Below are 19,923 nucleotides of genomic sequence, written 5' to 3'. Positions count from 1 at the left end.
ACAGATTGTAGCTGTAACTGTAGTCAAAAACCTGGAAGCGGATTCCACCGAGACGGGCGTCTATCCTCTTACCTATACGGCTGGCGTCATTGTAGTCTTCCACAGGTTCCACGTGTGGCTTCAACTCATCACCTTCATATCCGACATTCATCCACTTGTCTTTCATGATTTGCTGACGAAGAGATGAGGGAGAGATACGTATGAGGTAGGGGTGATGATGCTGGACAGGTGCAGAACAGGTTTGGCCCGAGCAAGGCTTGCAGCACTCTTTCGACAGGGAACTGGAAGGGAGTTCTTGTCACTGTTCTATTATCAGCACAGATCACAAGTGTCAGTGGTTTGTTCTCGATTTTCAGCAGGAACACCGTTCCACTTCCAGCCACAAGACAGGCATTAACTCAAACACTCGTGCATTTGCAGAAAGAGAGCACACGAAACATGCTTGGGCGCGATTCTTCGATTCATTCTTCGAATAACTTCCATTACTGTGTATCTACCTGAATCTCTGAGTTTTGGCTGAGTTTACACCAGTTCAGATCAGTGTAAAAGATACCGAGTTTGAATTAATCTAGCTTTGAGAAAAGCTATAAAAGCTATGCTTTCTGTGATCCTCCTGCAGTTAACAACCATATTATATGTACACACATACCAGAAGCATCTCTGATCTCTCCTTTAAAGCCCAAACAGCTGAAGGCTATGAAAGTAGTGTGAGCCACTACCTGACAGCTCTGTGATTGGGTGATGTCGAGGCCATGCCCTGTTACGCCCTGAGAGACTGTCATTTGAGGCGATGGGAGTGTATGGTGTGGGGATGTCAATCACCTCCAGGGTGCAGCGTTTGGAAGGGTTGAGCACCAGGAACCTGCGTAGGATGCCCTCGCAGTCAGTGGACATGTAGAAGGGCACACGGTACTTTCCCCTCAACACCCGTTCCCGGAGCTCCTGCAGCACGGCACATCAGACACACACACACGTTTCAGAGCCAAAGGGAAACATCCTTGTGTCCACATATGAACAATCAACTGAAGTTTAAGGCTCAGAGTATATTTACAGTATGTATTTGTGTGTGTGTGTATACACATACACACACACACAAACACTTACTACACGTACATGTAGTTCGCGATCAACAAGACATATTTTAATAAATAATATTTTCAGAATGGTTTATCATCAATTACCGACAAGCCAAGGTGGCCCCTAAAATGCAGAATTACAAATTAGGAGATAAAAATGTGATTGATCTGAACTCAAATGCTTTTAAACGTTAAAGAAGCAAAATAAGTTTCCCAAAATACCCCAGACATTACTGTACATTTATACAGTGAAAGTGCCACCGATAGTTGACCAACTGCAGCACTGTGCTCTACAGCAGAGGTTCACGTCCTCAGTTCACTTTCACCGGACAAGCAGTTCTCAAGGCTTGGTAGCCAGCGAACCTGTACAAAATGGATTAGATGCCTACTCAGCGCTTAATTCCCTGGATTAATCAACTGGTTTATGGAACTCGGCTCCACCCAAAGATTAAGGAGTATGTTTTCAAATTCAAAGGAGGACCTGGAACTTCGCACAAGCTTTAACTAGAGCTTGCTGCAGTTCCAGTTTGAGTTGTTCTTCATCCGCTTCATTTGTCAACATCTGACAAACTCTACCTCAAGCAACTAAGTGAAGCAAATGATCTCTGCCATAAATTCATAACTTTTTTTTAAAGTTCAACTAAGTTGATGAAAGATGCACATGGAAACAAACGTAGGAGCTAGTTTGGAAACCGCTGTAGTCAATGTTTTTTCCCCACACGCTCACACAGCGAACAGTAACGTGAGGAGCAGGAGACCGTTACTCGGCGGAGGAGATGGCCTTGCCTTTAGGTTCTGCCCATCGAAGGGGAGCGAGCCGCTGACCAGCGTGTAGAGGATGACCCCCAGACTCCAGATGTCCACCTCGGGCCCATCGTACTTCTTGCCTTGGAAGAGCTCGGGGGCGGCGTAGGGGGGGCTGCCACAGAACGTGTCCAGCTTGCTGCCCAGCGTGAACTCATTGCTGAAGCCGAAATCGGCGATCTTGATGTTGGAGTCAGCATCCAGCAGGAGATTCTCTGCCTACACCGGTCAACAGTGCAAAACAATAGGAAAGAAGCTGCATTGAGCAACCCGTAGTAGTCGAGGCCTACGATGGACTAGTTTCTCCAAGTGTACATCTTAACTTGAGCTACTGGCAATAAAGTGAGTATAATAAGTAATTCATTGCATGGCTAACATTTTTACCGGAAGTAGTAGTGTACAGTAGCTGACCTGTTGGTACAACTGGTTTTTTTTTTTTTATTTTTTTTTTTACTGGGGCAATTCAGGGGAAGTACTTTACTTGATGCTATCGCATCAGTGGTGGGGAGTGAGGCTTGAACCTGAAAGCTTCAGATTACAAATCCGTGTCCTTATCTGCTACCCTGCCTACCAATTATGCAGAAACACGCAGGAAAAACAACAAGAAATACAGCAAATCACATTGTAAGTCTAACTATTGATGAGCGCACTGTGCCAATGCCAATTTAGTGCACTTAGACACGAATCCTGCCGTTTAGAGTTTGATTATTTGCGGGGGGATGGATTAATAAGAAAAATGCTGAAACACTGTGGGAAATGATAAACAAACTGAGCACAATTGTGTGAAAAAACACTGCTGTTTTCTCTCAGGGTTCTTGTGTTACATTTCCATTCCTGTCACTCCAGCGATGACAACTGCTTCCTGAGAATTTCACTTCACACGTCTGTTTAACTTGACGAAAGTCTGCATTCATTTCTCAGATACAGCCTATTTATAGAAAGCCGGGCAACGAAACAATAAGGACAACGGCGTTCCGCCGTTCCTCCGATCTGCGTGTCCAGTTAAGGGCCGTGGTCAGTCAAGTCAGATGTAGGGTCTACCGCGTGGAAGCGTACTGACCTTGAGGTCTCTGTGAACAATGTTCTTCTGGTGACAGTAGTGAACGGCAGACACAATCTGCGGAAGACAAGCGAATGGGCAAACGAGAGTCTCAGCAAGACTGTAGGGAAAGGGTTGCTATTGTTTTGAACCTCGCGTTCGAATAGCGTTGCTGGGCTCACCTGCCGGAATTTGGCTCGTGCTTCTTTTTCCTTCATTCTCCCATGTGACACAAGATAGTCAAACACTTCACCTACAGATGAAAGGGGACCGTGAGATCAGAATGCTTATCAAATGTGCCCAATTTATAGTCAGTGCCACCGCTGCAATGCTGCAGAGTACTGATATACAGTATTTGCTTCTATTTAATATTCTCATCCCCTTAAGACAACAATCATTCAGAAAAAAAAAAAAAAAAAAAAAAGATCATATGCCGGTTGATTCACGAACACTTAAAACCCACTAGTTCACCTTTGTCAGGGATGCAGTAAGGGTTCCCCTGTATTTACATCCCTAGTAACAGTTCACTTTAATAAGGACAGAAGTTATACGTCAGCAATTTCACAAAGATTCTGTGTGATGTATACATATGTGAGTGTCTGCTTGCGTGTTTGTGTGTGCATGCGTGTGTGTATGGGAGGCAGGCTGGATTAAAGACGACCCCCCCCCCCCCATGGCAGGAGAGAAGGAGAAGGCTGACAGTCAGGAGGCAGTCAGGGGATATTTATAAAAAAAAAAAAAGTTACACAGATATGGTGCGGCAACGTGAGGGAGGAGTGTGTGTGAATGTAAGATGGTTTTTTTTTTTTTAAAAAAGGGGGGGACCCCTGTGTGTTGCTGTGTGTGTGCTTCTGTGCGTGTAGAGAAAAGGGGGGGGGGTTAAACCAAGGAAGCCTCCATGTGTGTCTTTGTGTGTGGGTGTGAGAGAGGGGTTATAAAAGGGGATCCTCTGTGTTCCTCTGTCTGTGTGTGTGTGTGTGTGTGTGTGTGTGTGTGTGTGTGTGTGTGTGTGCGCACGCGTTCCTGTATGCGCACTGCCGATGGCCAGGCCCTATGTAATGACACGACTGTGTAATGAAAGAGGGATGGGCATTTGAACTGGACTTCCTGGACAGCAGGCTTTCCTGGCTCCGGTGGTATCTGGCACAGCTTCATCTGACAGAAGGGCTGCTTGTTTGTTTGACTGTTTGTATGCGTGCTCGAAGGACCGTTTGAAGGGCGGTGCGGTCAGCGCTGCGGCTCCTCGGCTCGACCGCCTGACGCCGCGGCCGGATCGGGTTTTGCGATCCCGTCCGGGGTAGCGACGGCGGAAGACGCGCACGCGGCCAGAGAAGAAATGCGGCCCGGCCGGCAGCAGCCGGGTCTGCGGCGCATCGAGCTGGACTCGAAGTCCGATGCCTGATCGATGTGACAGACGCATGTGCGTGCCCCGATGGAGCGTGCGCCTATGCGTGGACTAGTGAGTGTGTGTGTGTGTGTGTGTGTGTGTGAGTGAGTGAAAGAGAAGGAGGCAGAGTGAGCGAGAGAGGGAGAGAGAGAGAGAACAAAGGGGGAGGATGTGCACGCGCATGTTTCTGTGAGCTCCAGGCTGCAGCCGGGCACGTATACAGAACACGGAGCGATACAAAGAGGGAGGATGCTCCTACAGTCATCTCTTTCAGAAAACAGAGAGGGAGAGAAAGATGGCAAATGCTGTAGCAGTCAACCTTTTTTCAGAAAAAGGAGGGGAAGGGAGATGGAGCATGATCTTGCAGTCATCCCTTGTGGGAGACAAAGGGAGGACATTTCCAAAACAATAGGAGAGGGGAAACCAGGAAACTTAGAAGGACAAAAAAAACAGACGTGCTGTGTTTGCACTGAGAAAGACAACAAAATTACTGGAGCTATGAAAGCGTAATACGTATGTGTTCTCTATTACTATCATACTATATATTATATACATATATATACATATATATATATATATATATATATATATATATATATTCACACGCATGACCACACACACTATATATAATTTATATATTTTATACATATACACACACACACACACACACACACACACACACACACACATATATATATATAAATATATTATATAAAAAAAAAAAAATGAGAAAACACAAACGGGCAGAACTAGTAAACAAGATTGAAAAGTGCTATATTCTGAATTTGGGCAAAAAGGAAAACGGAGCACCGAGAGACAGGACAAGGCCCCACCCGGGGAACGCAAACGGCCACAAACCGGACGGCCTTTCGACAACTTTATACTTTTCGCAGCCATCCGCTTCTTTCACAACCAGTGAAGCACAGGGCGTTTCGCAGCAGGAAGCGTACGGAGCGAAAGATGCCTAACGCTTCACGCTTGACCTCGGAGGGCATTAAACACGCATTCCTATATGCTGCGAGTTGGACGGCCTCGGCGGTCGCAACCGGCGCAACGACGATCGCTCGGAGCAGTTCGCTTAGCCAGAGTCACAGGTCTCGTTACTGTAAAGTGGAAACGAGGCGACGGAGCAGAAGAGCGGCGGCGAGGCGCGTCGCATTCTAAAGAGGAAGGAAGGACAGACGGAGCCTCTTCCTGCTATCTGCCCCACCGCGTTCCTGCGAACCGAGGCCGAGTCACAAGGCCGCTCCGTGTCGCGCCGTCACAAAGCACAGGAGTCCGCGCAGGCGCTCTTCTTTATCTCTTCCGCTCCGCATATCGCCGCGCTCGAGCCGCCGACCGCGTGCGAACGGTGCGTCCGAATCATTTCCACATCATAACACCCAGCGCTCTTATTTATTTATTTTTTTGCAAGTCAGATATTGCTTTGTTTCTCTACTATTCCGGGAAGAGCACCAGAGACGAAGGGAAAAGCAAGGAATGCTTCATACGGTTAGAAGGCAGGGTTAGTGAAGGATATGCACTGGAAAACTGTGACAAGTTTGACTGTTTTTGCTAAGATGAGAAGTTCAAACTTGTTTATGTTTGGCAACTAATGCTGTCCAAAAAAAAAAAAAAAACAGAACAACAGTATATGAGGAAGGAGATAGATTTTGCTTGGCTGATGGCCTGGACATCAATTAATAAAGTTGTTGAGCTGTTTGAATCATTTCAGTCGATACTTAAATTAACACATTGTCAGTAATAACATTTGATTCTTAAAATTAAAAACAAATCTCAGAAAATGTATAATCCTAGGGATGTGAATCTTAGGTGATGAACGTCAGAATGCAAAACAAATGCGTGACCCTCAGAAAAGAAACATTAAAAAAAAAAAAAAAAAAACACAACACCCTATACAATCTTGCTTACATACAAGTTTCAGCAAGGGGTGTATTGTGACAAACTGGCTCCGACAAAAGGACTAATTCAAGTGCTTCTTCTGGAACTAAAAACAAGCAGAAAGCAGGGTTGTGCAACTCATTCCGTACATCATTAGAGAGAAAACTCCCGACTTTGTCTCAGTGCTGACGACACAAGCAGGGTTTTCTATACAGCGAAAGCCATTTCAAAAGACAGGCGTTGCCACTAAAATATACAGCAAGTCTTCAAGACAAGATTGTATAAGGTTTAAATGTTCGAGGAGCTTTTCATGACGGCACAAAAAGCACTTGCATGTCAAGAGGCCATTAAGGAGCATGAACCCCTAAAGAAAAACAAGTTTTGCATCCTTTATTAGAATAAACATTTACTATGAGATTAGGTTAAAGCCTGAAGGTGACCAATAGAATTCAACAAAAAGGGTCTCATTTTTAAAAACAAAATTTAACTTACAAAAGCATTCAAATATACACATCTCAGATAAGTGTTTATGTTTACATTTACTCTTTAATCTGACACTTTTCTCCAAAGCGACTTACAACGTTAATCTATTTACAATTATTTACCTATTTATACAACTGGGTAATTTTACTGGAGCAATTTAGGGTAAGTACCTTGCTCAAGGGTACTACAGCCAGAGGTGAGAGTCGAACCTGCGACCTTTGGGTCCAAAAGCAGCAGCTCCAACCACCACCTTACCAGCTGTCCCTATATAGATGCTCCACTTCCAAAGCTGTTATTCTTTATATATGTTTTAAGATTAAATAGGAAAAAAATGACAGTCAGGGGCTCAAGCCCCATGTCCCATTAGACACTTATTCCCATATTGGTACTGACATCTTCAAAATCAGTGTGGTTCACGGTCAACACTACGCCAAAGTTGGCTGCGGGCACATTAACGGGAAGAGAAACTCACCCCCACTGGCGTACTCCATGATCAGGTACAGGGTTTTTTCTGTCTCTATGACCTCAAAGAGCTGCACTGCAGGACAGACACACACCGAGGAGAGTAAGCATCTGCACCTCCGGCCATGGCAGAGAGCATGACACGACACAAACTACGCAGCGTGGAACGAGAGAAGAACTCTCATCCCACGACGACGGCACACTGCTGATGTAGTTACTGATGCGAGCAGAGTTTTCGTGAAACGCCTGGACATCAACGACATCTGTAAACATGCCAGGGTCTGAAAAGGACACAGTGCAACCTGGGCAGGTAAAACACTGGCATGAAACACCCTGCAGGTCCAAGCTGACCACAGGAGAGTGTGTATGTGTGTATGTGTCTTCACGTGGTTGTGCTGGTGGTGTGCTCGGCCAGGGAACGACGCGCTGGTTTTTACCGCAGTATCCAATTAAAGTCAGGCCCTCGATCACCACTTCAGTGGTCACGGAGCACAGAAAAGAATCGATATCATGGAGAAAGCGTTTGGCTCGAGAAACAGAGAACCCGTAACGCCTGGCTGCAAAACGTGCAGCAGGGTCAACGGGACACGCGCATATGAGACACCGTCAGATCTTGGCCCCTTGCTCTCTGGTCGTTTCCTCCGCAACAAAGTGCCGTGCCCAGAGTGACATATCTCCAAACGATAAAGCGCGTAAAACACGTAACAAGCCTTTTTTTGGAATGGGGCACACGTGATGGGGAAAAACACACAAGATGAGCAGCCTGCAGCGCGGCAACATTTGACGCTTTCCCGATGCTGACCCGTAAGAGGTCGACACCGTAAAACAACACAAGGTTTACTGTACTGTAGTCACAAACGTCGTGCAACCATACCTCAAACCCAGCTGGTTTTGTGCAATGAATGTACTTGGCTGCAAAAAGCGACTCTTCCATTCTCTCCCCGGCATTACGGACAAAGTCACAGCGGCGGTCCACAGCGACCACTTACCTATGTTTGGGTGCTTCAGGCCTTTCATTATCCGTACCTCTCGAAAGAGCTGCGAAAAAGACACGACAGACACAACAATCAACATTTCTGCGCGGAATATTTCCACGCGTTTCTTTTCGAGCGGATCATGCAGTCCGGCACGTTTCAGGCCAGCAACAGTCAGAGCAGAAAAATATTCCTCTCTTCACCTTGCATTTTCAAGAACATTGCTTACTGGAAAAAGAAAAAGAAAAAAAAAAAAAAAAGATGAAAAACATATTTAAATTTGCGTGGGAACATCACGCACAGAACGATCCCATCCGGTATGCTCGGAGGAGCCTGGATTAAACATGGGAAAACGGATTAAACATCCCCTCCGGCCAAAAGAAGATTGGCGAACCCCATCTTTGACCGCGACCAGACACCCTGGTATATTGTGGGCAGACGAGCCGAGGGTCCCCCACTGATCGCAGGAGGCGGTGGTGCATTTTCATACTTTCCACTTGCTTTTTCAGCCTGCAGGAATTAGGTGACTCAGTAACACACTCATTCCTCACAACACTGGCTCGCTTCGACATCCTCGCCCGTGACATTTGTTCTGGCCGGAGACACTGGGCTGGGAGGCGGAACACGGCGTAGTCGCTCACCGGCGTCGCACCGCCACCGGTGTGATGTCGACTCGGAGAACACGCATTCCTACAAAGCGAAGGCCAGCCGGGGGGGTCGAGACCCAGACCTATCCCTTCTGGACCAGACCATTCAGAAACGATTTCCTCCTTGCGTCCTTCCTTACGCACGGTGCCAGTCATTCTTGCACGCAACCTTTCCGACGTAAAAAGCTCCGCGCAAATCCAGGAATCCGAAACGAGGAGCAATCATCACGGCCCTTTTCCACAGCAGCTGCACATTAGCCAATATTGTAAATTCCTAGAAATGGTGTATGTGTAGGAAATATAAGTATATACTCTATAAATACTGCATATATGTGTACTGGTTCATATGGTGAAACGTGACAAATTAACTGTAGTCTAGAATCACGTCTGTATCCAAATCTCTCCTGCTGTTGATGCAATGAACTCGCTGCACTTTCTTCCTCTTTGATGCATGTCGTTCTGGAGAAAAACATCTGCTAAATGATAAAATGTACATATTCTGTGATACAAAAAGTTTTTTTAACATGTAAAATGCAAAGGTTTACTCAGTACGAACGTTACCCATTAATACCTAGAGACGAATGGACTCGTCACGGGGAAAACGCTCATCCTGTCCGCGGCGTTGGTCAGAAGTGTTTCAACACTTCCTCGGCAGGCCTGGAGGAAGACGCTTCCTAAGGAGTCTCTTCAACTCGCTTAGTAAGAGCAAAACGGCACTTTCGCTCCGCCAAAGCAAATACAGGCAGCCAGCTTCCAGCTCGCATATGAAAAATCACGCCCAGGAGCACGTCGTCTAGTTATCGGCACCACGTACATGGATTCTGTTCTCTCTTCTGCTACTGCCCTATTCCGCATCTGTAATGTGCGGTGAAACACGGTGCCGGTTTCATCCTCGCAGGCCGTTGCAGGGCAGTATAGTGTTTAACACCACCTCTGGGTGTCTGACGGCGGCGGTGCGGCCGAATCCTACCGAATCCTCCCGTACCCCCTCTTTGCGTTCCTGGGTCCGTAAACCTTGACAAACATCCGTTTGGCTCCCCCCAAAAAACAGACACAAGACACATTTCATTGCTATTTCTCACCTCCTAAGAGGTTCCTTACTCCTGAACCGTTACACTGCTAGGGCACGTTCAGTAAAAACACTGGAAGTATAGTTCCCAAAGCCATTAAGGTTTATTATTTAGTTTCCTGAAAATGAACAACACACACCCTGGCTAAATATTTATTGAGAAATTTTTATTTTATTTTGTCGGACGTGTGCGTATACTAGTTTTGAGGAAGAATCCGCATTTCACGTTTCGGCAGTCTAGGGCAGATTTCAGGGGGAATTTCGAAGCTCTTCGCCAGGATCCAGGACGAGTTCGCAGGTTATCCAAATCTGCGCGTCCTCGTGTATGCAGCTCCACCTTTGCCCACATGTCCGCATCTCGGAGCGTCTCGCCACGGGTTACGTAACGGCGCTGCGCATGTTCGACGGTTTTAATCCCGCTATCAGACGCACGCACAGACACGGTCGCTCTCCATTCACATGCAAATGAAATGCAAAGAAACGAGCCACATGCACAAACACACGGGCGCCGGCTCAGCCGACGCTGTCCTTAACCGCATTGAGATGGAGGGGGAATTATCCGTTCACCTAAGCTTTAAAGGTAATCGGCAGATAAGCCTCCCATCTCAGATCGTGCCTCCCTCTGCCCCTTTTCTACCTCCAGGGCCCTCTCTTGCATAAATGACTTCCTGGTTCATTTCCCAGGCAACGCCAAACGTCACTGTTGCCATGCCAACGAAGGTATTAAGACCCGGTTTCACCACAGCCGGCCGCAGAGCACTTTCGTCAGACGGAAATCGGCTCCTCCCTGCCCGGACTCCCTCCACGTGTCCGGCTGGACACACGGGCAGATGCACGAGCTGCACGCCATCTCTGCCGCTGCTTTCGCTCACCAACCGATCCCTCGTCCTTCCGCGTACAGCTTGCGCGTGTACGTTGCTGGAAAAAGCAGCTCACGAAGTCTGTTCTCACACACTTTTGAGAAGGACGTGCATGTGCCGTGCTCAGAAAAGCGATACAACGTGTGCGGAGCCAAGGGCTTCAGACAGGTATTCCGGATACCCGCGCCCAGGCTTGACCTTGATCATGCAGCCGCTCCATTTGCCTGCATCGACCGACGGGAATCTGCCAAGTACAAGAACCGATGCTTTGCTATTCTTCCGAATCACACAACTGCATGATGCTGCGACCATCCCCCAACACCTGCTACAGCCCTGCCACTTTAACCTCCATCTCCCCGATGGTGAGCGGCACTCACAAATATAGGCTGGATTATGCTAATGAGACCCCTTTCATGTCTTACATGCGAACGAAGGCAGCCCCATCCTCCGGCACTAGGCCCCGCCTTCATCCGCAGTCCCGCCCCCCCCGCAGCCACTGTTTTCTGCAATCAGGAGACACCTGCTGGGTTGGGGCTCCAACCCACAGCCCACAGCCACGCCCTCTCAGTCCACACGGACCAGCCTTGCGCCATGCCGAGGAAGAAGCCCGCAAGCCGGCCTTCCAACCGACACATGCTGCCGAGCCCTTCGGTGATGCACGGATACAGCCAGCTGTGTCCAGATGCGCTCATGTTGCTCTGAATGAGCATAACAGCCAAGATCAAGCCATCTGCTTCTTAAACACACAGCAATAAAGAATAACAAACACAATAACTATTATTTACAAGCTGTTAACATTCAGAGGTTTTGTTTGCATACTGCACAATCGCAAACCCCTGCAGCCCATCTATAACTGAGACACTGAGCTAACCTGACAAACCCGTGTTAAATGAACTGCGATTCGGGATGAGGATATATAACATTACGGACAATCGTAAAGAAGCCGATACTGGGGGAACCGCAGTTGCGCACGTCAGGAAATCCACGTTCTTTACTCATCTGTGCGGCCAGTCAAAAAAATTTCTGTTCCAGCCAAGATGAAACACATTTTTTCTTAATTACACTGATGAGCATCACTAATGTCTCCCTCCCTTAAAGGGAAGCCAGAAGTGGCAGCTGAGGATGCGCTCACATTGTGCGGGGGGGGGGGGGGGGGAGGAGCTGCGGCATCTAGATTGGCGAGGGGGTGTCGGTGTGATGGCGATGAGGGAAGAGTCAGTGTTCCACGAGGAAGAGAGGACAGTGACTCATGGGTCGGAGTGCCCAGGGTGCCCATCGCTCCACCGAGGCCTTGACTGCTGTGGACAGAAGGGGATGGGGGAGGGGTGGCAGACGCATGCGTACTGTGCGCTCAAGTCTGGCAGAGTGCACGTCACGTCTCCGACTGGCCTACGGCGTCTTTTCCCCGAGTAACCTGCATTTTTGGGAAACTCGGTAGCGAGTCACCGGCCTTCAGCGCTGAAACTGTTATATTTGCACCAAGCAGACATGCAATTTAACAATTCAACGTGTAAAAAAAAAAAAAAAAAAAATGGGAGAATATCCAGAGACATGCTTTGCAAAGACAACCGGAGACACGCTCATTATTACCGTCACTTCATGTGCGGTTTGATATTAGCTTACTCGAAAGAGGAAATTAGGATATAAAATATATCAAGAATAAAAAATGGTTGACTCCACCGAAAATTAGCGTATAACCATTTGTAATCAACATAATAAATGCGTGGTTGATATTAATCAGTTGTCCCTGAGTTTCACAAATAATAGCATTTTCATTAGAAAACCAAAAAAAAAAAAAAAAAAACTAAAAAAGCAGGCAGCAGCCCTGGACGCTGAGTAACATCGAAGTAAAACACCACGTACAGCTGAGCGTGTCGTCCTTTGGCTGTGGGTGAAGGAGAGAACGTGCACGCCGAGCTCAGGAGTGAAGGTTATACCAGAGAAAGGAAGGTGCAGTAAGCATGCTTGGAGAGAGTGGGCATCTGGCAAGCCCCGAGGTGGGCCCGTTGTGCGCCTCGCTCCAGGGGCGCAGTCCAGCCAGATGGCCCCAGCGGGGGCAGCTAAAAGCTTGGGTTAAAAGGCCTCAACTTGGGGGGGGGGGGGAGGATTTGCACCCCTTGAACCTGGCTTCGCTTCTCACTGGGCGGTGGGTGCGGTGTGTCCGGCCCCTACGGTCAGGCTTTGTGCCACGTGAGCGGAGCCACGTGGAGGAACCGCTCGAGAGGCAAGCCTTCTCCGTTTACCTTCATTAAGGAGGGGAAATGTCAGCGATGGCGTCACGCGTAGATTTAACCGTCGCTAACGGGGTAAAAAAGTACCACTTAGCGTGCATCTGCCAAACCCTGCATTTCTGCTACAGCAGGCAAAATAAATCACTGCACTCTCAATTAACTGCTACTGGGATAAACAGGCATTTGCCCAACCAAACACATTTTGTATTTGGAATCTGGAGTGCGCAGCTACAGTTTTTAACCTTTCCCAAGTATTTTCAGTGAGTCATCAGATCGGTTAGGGTGAGTCTTACCCCCCTTTCTGGTACCGCAGAAAGCGGAAGAAAACTGACGTTATGCAATAAGTAGCCTACATTTTATTTTATGCTGATGTCACCAACGGCGGACATGCGGTAAGCAGGAGAAATATCTCATCGATTCCGTCCTTTCAACACTTCACTGTGCATTAACTCACAGGTAAAAACAGATCCCACAGAACAGCATGTGCACAAGCTCCTGTCCCAGGGAAGCACACCGGGTACCTCGAGCCCCCAAATACAAGCCACGCTCCAGGTTCTGTCCATTTTCAGAGACATTCAGCTAAAACCAGTCCTCCTCCTCTGGCTGCTTCAGCTCTATCTGGGCTTCTGGGTCAACAAAACGCCACTGACTCTCTGCCTTGAGCATTCATTCACCTTCAAGCATGGAGGCATGTTCTACAGCCTTCCCTTTCTGCCCTGAGACAACTGTGTGGGAAAGTGCCACCCCCCACACCCAACGTCTGTCGCAGCCTGAACCTTCCTTTCTTCACATTTACAGAGGACACATTCCCCCCTCCTGCCACACACACACACACACACACACACACACACACACACACACACAGAGGGTCCTTGTCGTGCGCCTGTCCATGTTTCTCAGGACCCCTCTGCGCTGCGGCAGCCCCCCAGAGGCCCCCCACCCTCTATGGGTTGGCCGTACCTATTGTTTGCCTGTCTGGAATGCCGTCCCTAGTTGCAGGGTCTTGAATGAAGGATGTACAGCCCATTCCCCACCCCCCTTTTCATTTCTGGCTGAGTCCCAAAGCTCCTCCTGCTTTCAAAGCGCTCATGTGCTGTTCTGATGGGGATCCTGAATGATCCAAACCCATCCACCCCCCCTAACGCTCACCCTTTACACTACTGAAAGAGATGCTGTTATAAGAAACATGATAGCCATCTTTTATGTTCTTGTTCTCAAATGATCAGGGTCCTGAAAACAGGCTGCCAATACTGTATACAGCGAGTCCAATAGGTAGCTCCGCCCACACAGTGGGACAGGCCCAGTGCACCAGCTGCAAGGCCTCAGCATCAGCTGACAGGGATCCCCAAGGGATTAAGGGATGAGGTGAATGGAGACTGTGACCAGAGGCACAGAGGAAACATGGAGCACTTTTGGGTTTATGGGAATATGCTGCCCCACCAACCATCCCATAATACCACGGATGCTCAAATTCGCCACCTTACTTGGAAAGGATATTTACTGCATTCGCTTAAAGACAGGATGCTGGCACCCAGCGTCTACAAGAGAGGGCCTGCTTGCGACACTTTATCATAACTGCTATATGTATTATTTTTGCACTAAAACATAATTCAACACCTTTCGTGAGCGGCAGAAGGTACAATGTACAGGCCGGCATCGATTGAGGAGAAAAAAAAAAATTCTAAAATTATTTACCCCCACTTACTTGTTAAACTGTATTGCTTCACTAAAGAATCAATGAAATAAAGATCAACCAGAAGGCTCTGGTGCGAGAAAACACCCCAAGTGCGAGAGGTGACAAACTGTGTTTGTTATGCTGCTAAAGTTAACCACTGAGAGTGCAAACTCAAAACCACCACAGCTTCCTCTTCGGACAGTAACTCTGAGCGCCGCAGCAGACAGACAGACACAGAGAGAGAGAGAGATATATATATTTATATATCTATATATATATGGGTTGGACTTGGTCCTGCTCTCCGGTGGGCGTGGGGTTCAAGTCCCGCTTGGGGTCCCTTGTGATGGCCTAGCGTCCTGTCCTGGGTGTCCCCCCTCCCCCTCCAGCCTTAAGCCCTGAGTTGCCAGGTCAGGCTCCGGTTCCCCGTGACCCCGTATGGGGCAAGCGGTTCAGAGTGTGTGTGTGTGTGTGTGTATATATATTTATTTTGTTTATTCCCTCCACCCCTTATTTTCTATTAATTGAAAATGCCAGAGCATCTCCTGGAGACCACACCCTAACCCTGAAACGCTTCCTCCTGTCCTTTTCCAGACACATACGAACCTTAAAGCGGTAGAGAAGACAAGGGGAGCGGACGAGGGCGATGCTGGAGCGGGAACAGCGGGACACTCTGCGGCTCTGATCGTGCTGCAGCACTCCGCGGTGGCGAGAGAGAAGCCAGCGCGTCACCCGGTGTGTCCCGGACGGGCGAATAGTGCTGACAGGACAACGGCTCTGGTGCTGCACCGCTGCAGTCTCCGCTGCACCTCTACGAGGATCACATCCATCCATCTGTCCAACCCCCCCTACTTGCCCTGCCCCCACGAGTCAAAGAGCATGAAGACGCAGCAGAACAATCCTGCTTTATTGGCCCTACGTTGTCGTAAACGTTAAATATTTCTTAAATGTGCAATGGACGATTCGCTTCGGAGACCTGAACGTGACGTGTAAGAAACTGGGGAAAACAAAGGTGTTTTCAAGGGCGTTATGTCATTCCAGGTAATTCTCACGTTACTGGTGCTAATGTGAGAGCAAGCAGAAATACTTTTGCAGAAGGGCTCCTTTACCACGGTACACAAGTACCCCTGAGCCAGTATTGAGCACGACAATTAAGTTTTCATACTGACAGAATATCAAATCACGCAGGGCGGAAAGACGCTTGGAAAAGAAATGAGAAAAGGAATACGGAGGACAGAAATTAGTTATATTCTAACAGGATATAGAATTCCTTGTAAATTAATACAGAATTACTTGGCGAGCCTTTTATAACTGGTCCACAGATGGCAATTTTCTATTATCCCATCTTAACCCTCTCGCAGATGAGCATGTAAACGGCTGCCTTATTAGCCATGGATCAAGAAAACAAAATTAAGCAAAATGCACTAAAATCACTATTCAGAGAGTCTTATTACTGTGGTCGAGCATTTGGACATCGGTCAGCTGCAGAGCACGACTATCGCAGGACGGAGTTCGGAGTTCCCACCGACTACTGTCTCGTCGCGGCTGTGCGATTGCTCGTCTTCGAAAACAACAGAGATCTTGTGCCGCCAAATGAGCCGTATTAACCGTGTGCACTTGACAGCTTTTTTTGGGTCTTCCAACAGCTCGCAGGCGCATGCATCCGCTTGATTTCATCACTTTCGCAAGGGGCAGGGGTAGCTCCGAGATGCACGCTGACAGCGTGATAAGATGCTCTCACAGTTTCAAACAAGACGGTCATTTGAAGGATATAAATTAGAATACCGCACAGCTCCGACGTGTCTGGATAAGAAAAGAAAAAAGTAGGCATCATCCCGCAAAACAAACAGACGCTTGTTCTTCTAGCCTGCCCTCCACAGTCCCATGCATACAGTACGTGTTCCACTTTTGTCTTGGCACGGACTAATTTCCAAGAAGTTCCTCCCAACCGCAGAAGTACCAAAGCACACAGAAATGAGCAACTCACCTTTTGTAGGCTGGTTGGATTCAACTGCGTTTTGTCAATTATTTTTATTGCAACCTAAAAAGATAAGGATGGTAAAAAGAAATATGAAGAGGTGTCTTGCAGAAAATGACCCAAACCCATCAGTGTCACTCTGCTTTTCAATACAATACGTTAACACATGACTCATTAACATGTCTCTATGTGGCCTAAGGTGATAACATTCCCAGAATTTCTCTGCTCCCTTCAACACTCGAGGGGGACTACGAGGGAGAGGCTTGCCCCATCTTTGGCCCTACCCATCTGCCTACATGGACCCCCGATGAGAGAACAAACGTAGGCAGGTGGGTAAAACAAGGGATGGGGTGGGGGGCAAATCTCTCCTACCAGCCCCCTTAGCAAAGCCCTCCAGCCCATGAGTCTCACCTCCCGTCCTGTCAAGATGTGGCGCGCCAGCTTCACCTTGGCAAAGTTGCCCTTGCCGATGGTCTTGAGCAGCCGGTAGTTGCCGATGTGCGGCTGCTCGTCCGTACAGGAGGCGATGGAGTTTCGGCAACGTGCCCCCATCGAGCGGCTCGACCATCCGGAGCCCTTTTCCGAGCGGCTGCCCGTGAGGGAGGCATGCTGTGAGGTAGAGGGAGAGAAGAAAGCCGTTAACAGGTAAACAGGAAGGTGACGCGCAAGGCCCACTGCGAGTAGGAGCCTTTTACCATCCCCAATTATACGGACGCCATTAAATATGCACGTCGCTTTGGAGAAAAGCGTCTGCTGATAGAGCAAAGGTAAATGTACAAGTTTTGGTCTTAATTCTAAATTCTAGCTCTTCTCCTCAACCACAAAACAAATTTCTCCACTATTTGCTGATATTTAGGGGTGGCACAGTGGCACAGCTGTCTCTCAGCGCCTGGGTGGCGCAGGAGGACGTGGGTTCAATCCCTGCTCAGTCTATGTGGAGTTTGCATGTTCTCCATGTGTCTGTGTGGGTTTCCTCCGGGTGCTCTGGTTTCCTCCCACAGTCCAAAGACATGCTGTTCCCCCACAGTGTGTGAGTGACAGAGAGAGTATGTTTCACTGATGTATGGATGAGTGACCCATTGTAAGTAGTGTATCTGGCAGCATAAGTCACCTTGGTGAATAAGGTGTGTGGGCAGATAACGCTACACAGAGTTCATTGGAAGTCGCTTTGGCGAAAAGCGTCTGCTAAGTGAATAAACATATTTAACGGAACCCACAACCCCCAAAGTTCAGGCAAGGGACCGACAGTGTAACAGTAACACACAACGCTGTATGCATGGGTCCAGAACAGTTTGGGTTGGGGGGGGAACTGTGTTGACTGGGTGGTTTCTGGGCTGTGGGGCTCAGTCTGCACTTTGCTCTATGTCATTAATTGACTGTGACCGACATCTGTGTTAGCAAACATAGTTTGATGAGATTAACGGCTTTACACAGACTATGGCGCTGCATTGTTATTGACCACATAACAGCAGAACAAGGTCCAAATCAAACAGAGCTACTATAAACCAAACAAGCTGGGAGTCTGTTAGCGTTCTACGTGATCATCATCATTCCTCGGCGCTACAGGCCGTGCGACACAACAAGGAAAAATGCGGACGTGGGCCATCACGTCACGTTTAAGGAAAAATGTGCCCTAGCGCGCATACTTGAGTTGAGCCGCACGGCATTCCTTCTCCTCCGGTGCCCCGAGCGGACGAGCGGAAGCGACGATCACCCGTTCCCTGCAGCGTTCACCAGCCGTGCAACTTTACTGAACTTTATTAACATTTCGCATTCGAAAAAGGGTTCGAATTTCAGTCGGACACTCTCCAACCTCAATAGGATTAAGAGGTCAACGGGCCCATTTGCTGCGGTTATATTACGTGAAAGGCAGAGACGATGGGAACGGGCATCGCAAACTAAGGAAAGAGCCCCAGTTCCCCAGTCTCGAGTGAGAGTCTGCGACAAAGGAAATGTCGGAGAACACGGGGAATGCTGATGTGACAACGGGAATGAGACGTGAGAGGGAGAGGAGCAGATGCGCGCGCAGGATGATGGACCTGGGTGCCCTGCAGGGAAGGAGCACAACCCCAAACGGATGCGCTCAGCCCGTTGCGATACAGACAGCAGAGCAAAGTCCCAGTGTTTCCAATGCAGGCAAAGACATGCAGCCTACGCGAAGGTCTGGAGGGTTACTCTCCGCACAGCGTTCGACTTTGCGAAGTTATTATCCGGCTGTTCCAGTGTACGGCTCAGCTACCGGTGGGACGCCACCCCGCTCTCCACACCGTGAGGTGCCCAGTGAACAAGCTCCTTACCCAGTTCCCATTTCGCTATCCTCTCCCACCTCCTGCACTCTCTCTGTCACTCTCACACACACACACACACACACACACGTTGGTATCATTTTCCTCTAAAGCCAGCCTCCCAATCTGTTCCCCAACTTCGCCTCCCCCAACACCCTCCGGTTTTCCATTTTTTCCCCTTCCTTTCAAGGAGAGCCCATCGATTCTCTCGCTCTCCATCTTATTACCACAGCAATTCAGTCGGGGGGGGGGGCAAATGATGAGGGCCCATCTTTGTAGATGCACTGAGGGAGCCTATGGGGGAGGGGTGGTGGGTCCAGCACATCCTAAATACATTTGAGATGATTAAACAAACATGAGAGATTAGCATGTTACATATGCCATAATCCAGGATTATTTTACATTTTGAATCATTCGCCCCAACTTCAAACTGCTGATGGTAGAAGATATAAATCAGACTTTATTGGATAACAATGAGGAAGCACACCACAACATAATACAAAAATGGGCTGCTCCCCTTATGGTTTCCTTGAACAGCAATTAGAAATGGTAATAAAACAGTCTGAGCAAACGTTCAAATTCAATTTTCAACTCCTTTGTTAAAATAAATTGCTGAGTCACTCTATAAAATGTCTCACAATGGAAAACGGCCCAAAAAATGAATTTATGCTGCTTACGTGAGCAGACGAGAGATTTTCAGTCCAGACCAAAATCGTCGAAAACTAAACACCCTCACATTTACTCATTTAGCTGACACTTTTCCCCCAAGCGACTTACAATGTTAAGGTCACAATTATTACATGCTTACAATCATTTACACAGCTGGGTAATTTTACTGGAGCAATTTAGGGTAGGTACCTTGCTCAAGGGTACTACAGCCAGAGGTGAGGATCAAACCTGCAACCTTCGGGTCCAAAGGCAGCAGCTCTAACTATTACACTACAAGCCAACCCAGCTGCAGACACAACCCACCTCAAATCCTGTAATACATAAAATACAACATCATTATATTATGCACACAAAATTTAATTCGTTAAGATGAACATTCATTTCATTAGTGTCATTCTTCCCAAAA

General features: G+C 48.1%; 1 protein-coding gene across 3 annotated transcripts in view; it reads right to left on the bottom strand.

Annotated features, from left to right (window-relative positions):
* The window catches only part of mark4b (MAP/microtubule affinity-regulating kinase 4b), a 46,857-nt gene that overhangs the window by 14,753 nt on the left and 12,181 nt on the right, over window positions 1-19,923 (bottom strand). For all 3 annotated transcript variants that reach the window (XM_029255608.1, XM_029255607.1, XM_029255606.1), the window contains exons 2-10: window positions 16,975-17,172; window positions 16,573-16,626; window positions 8,122-8,170; window positions 7,143-7,208; window positions 3,102-3,172; window positions 2,941-2,997; window positions 1,863-2,099; window positions 823-942; window positions 73-172 (exon numbers count right to left, since the gene is read on the bottom strand). In XM_029255608.1, the coding sequence (XP_029111441.1) occupies window positions 73-172; window positions 823-942; window positions 1,863-2,099; window positions 2,941-2,997; window positions 3,102-3,172; window positions 7,143-7,208; window positions 8,122-8,170; window positions 16,573-16,626; window positions 16,975-17,172 (952 nt within the window). The remainder of the gene's footprint in view (window positions 1-72; window positions 173-822; window positions 943-1,862; window positions 2,100-2,940; window positions 2,998-3,101; window positions 3,173-7,142; window positions 7,209-8,121; window positions 8,171-16,572; window positions 16,627-16,974; window positions 17,173-19,923) is intronic.

This window comes from Scleropages formosus, chromosome 10 (genome assembly GCF_900964775.1).
Source record: "Scleropages formosus chromosome 10, fSclFor1.1, whole genome shotgun sequence".
Classification (NCBI taxonomy): domain Eukaryota; kingdom Metazoa; phylum Chordata; class Actinopteri; order Osteoglossiformes; family Osteoglossidae; genus Scleropages; species Scleropages formosus.
The sequence above is the reverse complement of the archived record's forward strand: the minus strand, read 5'-3'. Positions and strand labels throughout refer to the sequence as shown.